This window comes from Egretta garzetta, unplaced genomic scaffold (assembly GCF_000687185.1).
Source record: "Egretta garzetta isolate BGI_Z169 unplaced genomic scaffold, ASM68718v1 scaffold10, whole genome shotgun sequence".
NCBI lineage: Eukaryota > Metazoa > Chordata > Aves > Pelecaniformes > Ardeidae > Egretta > Egretta garzetta.
This window is the reverse complement of record NW_009258268.1, coordinates 928,655-937,215: the sequence shown is the minus strand read 5'-3', so window position 1 is coordinate 937,215 and position 8,561 is coordinate 928,655. Positions and strand designations below refer to the sequence as shown.

Sequence of the window (8,561 nt, the reverse complement as noted above, 5' to 3'; positions counted from 1 at the left end):
TGGCTGAGCTTGTGGGGGCACAACGGAGGCTGAGAATTGCTGACCAGAAAGCCACCCTCCCTTTAAAGTCGTCTGGGCAGCTTTAGTTTGGTTTAGCAAAACTTCAGCATTGGCACACGCGGATGTGCAGAACATCCTCTGCCAAAATAACCTACTCATGGGTACAGGGGGAGAAATCGTCTTGGTGTTCAGCTGCACCAGGGGAGAAGCAAACACTGCCTGTAAGGTGGATATCAAAAAGTATCTGCTGTGTCAGAGACACCAGTGCAGCGAGTGTTTCAAGTTGACTAGTTTGAGAAGTGATTTCTAGAGATTCTGAGAATTTCATTAAAGTCGTTTTAATTAAGGCCAAGATATTTTAAAACCGTGAAAAAAACTGAAGCTACCATGCAGTAAAACTGGTAGGGTGTGCTGTAGCTTGGTTGTGAACTTTTGTTGAGAGGGCAGATGGATGTAAATGAAGATATATGGGGAAGATGAGAGGAACATCTGCCTTTTTCAGCTCTCTGTGAGAAATGTACAAGCAAGACAAAAATAAAACTGAGCCACTGAGCTTGTTTCAGCTTGTGGTAGGTGTAGGAACATTTCTGGAAGTCCCTTTTCTCTCTCTTCGGTCCAGATGCACAGATCAATGGAGCATTTAACTACCTCTACTGTTGACGTTTAATTTTTTTTTGTAGTGTGCTGAAACACATGTTGAAACGCAGACAAGCGCAAACAGCCACCACGTACGCCCGGCAATCTGTTTCCGGGTGGATTACCTCCTTGATTCCACGGCTCTTATTTGTCCCCTTCATTTTGACATTGAACGTGAAATTACGCTAGGCGTTAGTTGTTTACCGGGATTTTTAATCTTTGCCAATACACAGGCGAGTACTTCTCCATCTGTCTCTCTCCCTCTCTCACACCAAGGGCGATGCAACAGAAGAAAATGTAGCATGAGACGATCACAAGGCTTAGCTGATTCGTGAAGCGCTGCCTACAGTCCAGGGTTTTTACTGTCCTGTGCTGCAAAGGGCTGTTAGGAAGAAAGCAAAATGCTCGCTGAAGTGAGCTATCTGCAGGGTCTGATGAGTGCTAATCTGCTTTGGTAAGAAGGTTGATTCCTTGCGGGGTGCAGACAGCAGTAATCCCAACTCTTAGTGTTTGTCCACCACTTCTGCTCCTCCTGTCTTGTTCTGAAATCCTGGCGAGCAAAAAGACAAGCGGCGAGATGTGGGAGAGGGGTACGATTAATACATTTTGCCGTGAAAGTTCGGTTATGATACCAAATTAATGGGCTTTTTACCTTCCTTTCTTCCACTATCTGAGCAGCAGGATCCATCTTGCAAAGGCTTGGCATTTTTGGTTTACAAAATTGTTGGTTTTCTCGTATTGTTTGGATACATTGAATTTAAGAAGATCGTTGAGGAACAGAGAGAGACAAAACCAATAACTCAGCAGTGTTTTGCAAAGGGTTACTCCAAGGCACGTTCTTCTGAATAATGATGAATTGCTTCCTGATTTGTGGTCAGTGACTTTTTTTGGTGTAATTACTGTCAAGAAGGAAGCTGAACAACTAGAGTACATTTCTTAGACCTAGCATAGTGGAGCATTTTCATCAAAACTTACGCCTTTCTGACCAAACCCACTTGACATTTGTTACCGGAACTGCTGCCTCCTTTATATAAAAGAGGGTGATCTGTGAGTACATGTCCCAAAGCCATTTCATACTCTGTTTTGTATGCCACTGTATGTATGCTGGTGAGAGAATTGTAGGTTGTCCTTTTTTTTTTTTTTTTTTTTTTTTTTTTTTTTTTTTTTTTATTGTTCTCCTTTTAGCTATCAGGATGGGTATAGAGCAAAGAAGGTGGGGGTGGGGGGCCGGTTTCATTTTGATCTGGAGGAGCAGTCATTCCAGTTCCTAACTTATTAGAAAAGCGAGGTCTGTAGCAGTGAAGTGATTGATAGCTATTGAATGGTTTTGTTTGCTGGAACTAGACTTTTGGGGGTTGCCTTTGATAGGAGAAATAATTTCTGATGCTATTCAACAGTCTCTGTACATTTCGCTTACTGTTTCTTGTAAATGTATTTCCACAAAACACAGTTTTCAGGCGGTGTTCATCTTTGGCTTCCATACGTCTCGGTAAGATGCTAGTATCTAACAAAGCTGGTCATACCGTATCCAACACGATTGTTAATTTATTTCTGTTTTGCTGACCTGTCACTAAAAATTTCTTGCGTCGGTTGCTTTACCTTGTTAAGTTCGGGGGACAGGGGAGAGGAAGGAAGACTTTTCGATTTCTACTGGCAATGGACTGATCCTGTGCTGCTCTTCTTGTAGGTCACTGGAGTTATAAGCAAAGAGTACATCCCAAAAGGAACACGCTTTGGACCCCTGGTAGGAGAGATCTATACCAGCGATACGGTTCCCAAGAATGCGAACAGAAAATACTTTTGGCGGGTAAGCAGGAAAAAACAGCACCATGTTGTTGCAGTAAGCAGATCACTAAATGAGTACAGCTGAGAAGCTGGGTCACTTCCTGCTTCAGACCCGTGTGAATGCGGGGGGCAACTTCTGTACGCTGCCGGGCACGAACAGAGCCAGTGGGGCGGACTAAGCCGAGTAAAAGCCTGGCTGTCTCGGACGTAGGGACTGTGTGGGTGGAGAGAGCAGGGGAGATGCACAGCCCTTCCCGGCTCTGTCTTCCGAAACGGATCGGTGCTTGGTTGTGTAAAGGCATAGCTCTGCTGCTTGCTGTAGGGACAGGTTATTTTGCATTTCTTCACAGCGGAAAGTCATTCTTGCTTATGCAAATGTCACGTATCCTTGATTTTTCCAGCTATGAAGAAGCTGTGAAAGTACTGCATCATCTTTTTACTCAGGCATTGTGATACATTTTGTGACATTTTTCCCCGGTTTTTGAAATAGAACTGCTGTAACACAGGGGTGGTGGTCTTCAGCATGTATCATTCAAGTCATAAGCTTTTCTGTTTCCACTTCAAAAAGCGTTAAAAAGAGCAGCCCACAGATCTTAGTGAAGAGAAAAATCCATTAATGGCAGACAGACACTAGAGGCGATGCCTAATTTGTACTCTGTAGTATAAGCTGGAAAGGAGCACCAGACAATTTGTTTTGGCTTGGGAAGTCTGTGCTGGGGAATATGCTTCCAGTTTATCAGCTGACATAATCCTCAGTCTCCTTTACAGAGCCATTATTAATTGTTAGAGAACATTCCTTCAGCCCCATCTCCTTCCATGGATTTGTTTTGCTGCCTTCTAGCCATTTAGGTTGCATCTAAATCGGTGGATTTGGGAGTATATCCAAGCCTCTGTGCCCAGGTGCCTGCCTGCCTTAGCAATATCCCAACCTCATATCCAGGTGAAACCCAGGGCAAGCACCAGCGTTCCCCACACCCCTTTCTTCCTACCTAATTGCATCATTTTGGTTTTCTCGGATTGTCTTTGTGCAATGTAATACAGCATTGCGCAGGCAGTTATTTGCCTGAGTGTTTTTACAAAGCAGGCGACTGTTTTCGCATTCATAAGGCTACAAAGTGTTCCTTTTAGCCGAATTTTTTGGGAGCTTGTGTCCGGCATGGGAAGAGGCTGGTATGCCGGCCCTAGCCCTGCTGGTTCCTAATAAGACAGCAAACATTGGGAAGAGGGGCTGCTAACCATCTTGCAGGACTTCATTCATATATTGCAGCGAGAAAGATGACATCATTCTCATGATGTGATTTTAAGCCTTAATGCAGAGGGATCCTCGGAAATAATATCCTAGGAGCCATCTAAGCATCGTTAAATTCCCTGTTATAATCTCTTGATTCATTCAAGACACGCTGCTGCACCGAAAATGAATTCCTTCCTAGGGGTCTGAAACAGGCTTGCATATGCAAAGGAAATTGTGGGAGATAACTTCCCACATGTTATTAAAGGCATCCTGGGCTTGCTGGCAGGAGCGGGAACATCTGCTGTGCGCGCGGAGGGACGCTGCCTGCGCCTTACCCGCACGAGGGGAGCGGGGCTGCCCGGGGCTGACGTCGTTTCTGGGAACCGTGCCGTGACTCAGCACATCTGGTCTCGCCTTCCCCAGAAGAGGGGGGAGCCCGGTGGGACGCCTCCGCCCCGGAACCGGAGCACGGTGACCCCAGTGGGGTGCCTTCGCCCCGGAGCGCGGTGACCGGCAGCGTCCAGTGGCCCTGCTGTGGGAGCTATGGATGGCTGGTTTGGGAAGAGGCTGCGGGCGTCAAAGCGCCGGAGCCCCGCGTTCCTGGAAGTTTGCGAGCTAGGGTGAGCAGAGAAACCCGAAGGCTCCTCTTGATGCAGCTCAACTCGCCCGGCTCCCTTCCATTTTCTCATAACAAACACACCGCAAAATCTCTCGCAAGCTGCTTTGATGAGGCCACATATATTTCCCCCTTCTCAGTTTACAGGAAGTTACTCTTAAAGAAAGTGATTCTGGTGTTTACGGCCCGCGTTAAAGGGCCAGGCTGCCTCACCCCTCTCCGCCGGTGGCTCTCCGGGGAGAAGAGGAGAGGTCCCGGCCGGCGGGCGGGTGCTCGCGGGATGCGCTGCCCGGCCAGGTAGGTGCAAAAGGCAGATAGTGGTGTGAACACAAAGGCAGGAGCGTGCCGTGGAGTGTTTTTCCCCCCCAAGAGAAGCTCTGTCTCCCCTTCGGAAGGGCATTTCCTGTTCAGCGAGGTGCATCGCTGGTGCAGGCTGCTCCCGCTTCAAGGTCTGGCTTTTGCCCGGTCATCTGTTTTGCAAAACGCAGGAACCCCATTTCATCCAGTGGGGAGCTAGGTCCCATTGAGAGTAAGGAATGTGTCTTTAACAAGCGTGTGTCCGGGATTTTTCTTGATTTTTTTTTTTTTTTTTTTTTTTTTTTTTTAAAGAATTCTCTTATTCTTACGACTTTAAGAAGCAGTAGCTTCTCGCAGTGATTGGAACTTCTTTCCCCCCAACCCGCTGAGCAGTTCTTAGATTTGTGTTTTCCTTGCCCTCTTCAGACAAGCCAGAACATGTCCCTCAATAGGAAAAGTGACTTCTCATCTTCTGGCCCCTCTCCAGGTCTTGGTTAAGTTATGGCAGGTGAAGTTCATCTTTGCCTCACCCAGCCTTTCTACATAAGGGCTACAGTCCACCTATGAGCAAGTGTTGCTTTAGGACTCTGGAGGGGGGGTGGAGGATGTTTGCATAGTTTAAACCTTTGGGCGGAGGTGGTAGGAAACTGCAAGTACAGAGGCCACAGAAAAAGGCGAGAAAGACTCTGACGTAGCACAGCCAGTCAGTCTTATACACAGGTGACTCAAAGCATTAATGCAAGCGTGCACTCAGACCTGCAGTCATTAGCATCACCCACTTGTTGATCATAGCACCAGGAAAAGGACTCTAAGGTAGACTGTTCACCCAGGGAGAGTACTCTGCATTTCAGATTTTGGGTCTGATTTGTCCGTACTAGCAGAGCCACAGAGGCTAAGCTGAAATGGAAAAGGTGACTGTGGACTCACCTTTGAATAAGCATCTCTTTTCTTAACGCAGAGGATTTCGTAGTCAGGAAGGGGGGGGACCCAGCTCGAATTCATATTTTAGGAATATCTTCGCCTTTAAAAAAAAAAAAAGAAAAGCAAGCTTATCATTTTTCCCCTCTGGACTCTGTGCACACGTGTTGCGTGTTGTGCGTATATATTCATAGGCACTTCCTCTCTATTCCAGATCTACTCAAGTGGTGAGCTTCACCACTTCATTGACGGATTTAACGAGGACAAGAGCAACTGGATGCGTTATGTAAACCCTGGCTACTCCGTTCAGGAACAGAACTTGGCTGCTTGTCAGAATGGAATGAACATCTACTTCTACACCATCAAGCCCATCCCTGCCAACCAAGAGCTGCTTGTGTGGTATTGCCGAGACTTTGCAGAGAGGCTGCACTATCCCTCCTCCAGAGAGCTGACAATGATGAACCTCAGTAAGTGGATTACAGTATAAACAAGGAATGCTAGTAATGTCTCTTCTGCCTATATGATCTAATAATAAGTTGTATAATTACACAGCTGCATCATCTGTTGTGTCACAGTAGGTAGCTCGGAGTGGAAGAGGGGAATTAAAAAAACCCAACACAACAGAATGAGTTCCCTGCGCCCGTTCAAATGTAAACAGAGTAGAAAAAATCTGAACAGTTACTGGCTTATAATCTGAGTCTTATCTGATAAAATTCTGGACAAACCACCTGAATATGTCTTCTGCCTTCAGAACCACAGATGTTGGTTCACTCTCAGGCTTCCCAAGTCCAGATCTCATAGTGCACTGAGCAAAAGTCTGCTTTGATAGCACACACCAAAGGCTCTCCACTCATGCTCCCAAAGGGCTACCCTCACTGTACAAGGAAGTGGCCGTATGCCATGACTCTGTCTAGGTGTCTGACAACATACATGTTGACTGCATAATGCTCTCCGAGCCTTGCATCTCTGCTTACTTATCTTATGGGAGCAAACCTCCTGTGGTCTTTTCGTCTGGTTACTTGTTTTTTAAGCTCAGTGTATTTTGTCCCCGTTTCTTGGCTGTATATCACAGCTTTCGTTTTCTGTTCAAAAATAATAGCACTGGTAGCAGGGGGAAGAGGTATTTCCAGGAGTTTATCTGTGTGTTCCTCTGTGGTTTCTGACCATTTCCAGCCTCAGCACCTTACTCATAGCTTAATCACTGCCTAGCACCTCACCCAGAGCCCCTTGAAGAGAGGGAGAGATATCTTGCTGACTTCTTATTCGATTCTTAGGCTGCCTCCCCTCCTGCTCACTGCTCCGAGATAGAGCAGAGCATTCTTTTGTCCTTCTGCCAGTGCCTACGTTGAAATTCGAAGGAAAAATGGCAAGCAGATTTTTTTTCCCTTTTTATAAAAAGGGCTATTTGCTGTTATTTGGCAACAAATAATGGGTTATAAAATATCAGTGTTACTTGGGGGATCATTAGAGCAAAAATGTAACCCTGCATCAGGCAAATGGTGTCACGCGTTCAGATTAATCAAAAGTACATCTGTCCTCCATGGATGTTGTCCTTTCACCAGTTTTTGGTCTTTCCCTTCTAAGTGTAACAGATTATAGAAGAAAACTTCCTCTCTCTTCATGGCAGAGGGGAGAGACGGAGGGGATGTCGTACGCTCCTCTATTCCCTATTCAAAACAAATCTCACTGGTTCTGTCATCTTTGCACATATGTCATTTCACCACTCGCTGTGCGGTTTTATTTCCTGATACCACGAACTGTTGGCTTTTCAGTGGGACCTGCAGGTGGGACCAGGCAACAGCATTGGGGGTTCCCTTGGGTGAGGAGTTGTTTGCAATGATCCAGCCAGACCCATTTGGCCATGAGCTAGGAGGATGCACAAACGCAGCCTCAGTTTCCGGCATCTGCTGGCATCTTAGGTTGCCTTGCAGAAGTAGCGAGGAGTGTATGTGTAAAGTGTCAATTAATTACCTCGTTACTCCTATTCAGGTCAAAACTGGGGGTGGATATGTGCAGAACAATCCATTTCAGTAAAAATAGGATAGTCCATCAATCCGTGGGTTTAAAGAGACGGGATCTTGAGCAGCAGTTGTGTAGTTCAGCCTTAACATTTGAAAGAGCACCCTTTCCAGATGCTGAGATCGAAATATCCCTTCTTCTTTTTAAAGATAATTCTGTTTAAACCATTTAGAAATTTTATGTTGGCTCCCTCCGCCTAAAGAAAATAGCAGTTCTGAAAAATGAGGAAAAAGTTCTCACTTCTTTCTTCTTTTCCCCTCGTCTTTGTGACAAACGCATTCAAGCCTAAGGCCTGCGGTTAGGCCAGAAACCCTACAGGTACCATAAGGATTGAGGTTTTCTAAAGTTTCGGTGCCCTTTCTTGGAAAGTACAGGAAAAAATCCAGAGGTTTCCCAAAGATGCTTCCTTGCTGAAGGCCCTGTAGCAACAGTGTGAGCAAGGGATGGTTTTTCCAGTGTTGGTACTGGAACCAGAAGAGCTTAAAGTGAGTGTCAGCACTGTTCAGTTTTTCTTCTTCCCCTTCCTCCCAGGCCACTTCTAGTTAAATCTAAAATTAGCGAACATCCTGCTGCCTCTCCAGCACGAGCTTGGCCCAGGTGCCCTCGCGCTGCATTCATCTATGAATAAAGTGCAGAAGGCTTGTCCCCAGGTAGCTAGTGTCCTGCGCCTGCTGCAGACGTGGGGCTTTGCCCCCTCAAAACATCTTAACACAGTCTTGCTTGGCCCCACTGGGCGCCTCCTTCACCTGCAAGAAGGTCAGGAAAGCCCACTCCAGCCAAGCAGATCACTAATAATTCGGTGTTTAAAGCAGCACGTCTTCCCTCAGAGGAGCAGGTGAGCATCGTTGTCTCTCCGAGCTCCTCACTGCCGGTTTTGGCACCCTCTGAGGAAGAGGGAGGGAAGGTCAGGGTCTGGGTCCCACTGCAGGCTGCAGTCAGGGCTCCCTCCCGCTGGGACACGCGCCCGTGCGAGCGTGGGGCTGCAGCACTGCCAGCCCACCGCTGGGGTGTGTTGTGCCCAGCTCCCCCGCCTCCACCACGTCTTGGGTGTGCAGAGCT

At 46.9% G+C, this 8,561-nt stretch overlaps 1 protein-coding gene across 2 annotated transcripts in view; it reads left to right on the top strand.

Annotated features, from left to right (window-relative positions):
* The window catches only part of PRDM1 (PR/SET domain 1), a 31,252-nt gene that overhangs the window by 14,941 nt on the left and 7,750 nt on the right, over nt 1-8,561 (top strand). Inside the window, exons 1-3 of one of the 2 annotated variants that reach the window (XM_035888804.1) lie at nt 1,700-1,754; nt 2,324-2,443; nt 5,698-5,950. In XM_035888804.1, the coding sequence (XP_035744697.1) occupies nt 1,734-1,754; nt 2,324-2,443; nt 5,698-5,950 (394 nt within the window). In that variant the 5' untranslated portion in view covers nt 1,700-1,733. Of the gene's footprint in view, nt 1-1,699; nt 1,755-2,323; nt 2,444-5,697; nt 5,951-8,561 lie in introns of those variants that run through there. The other variant, XM_035888798.1, reaches the window with a different exon arrangement.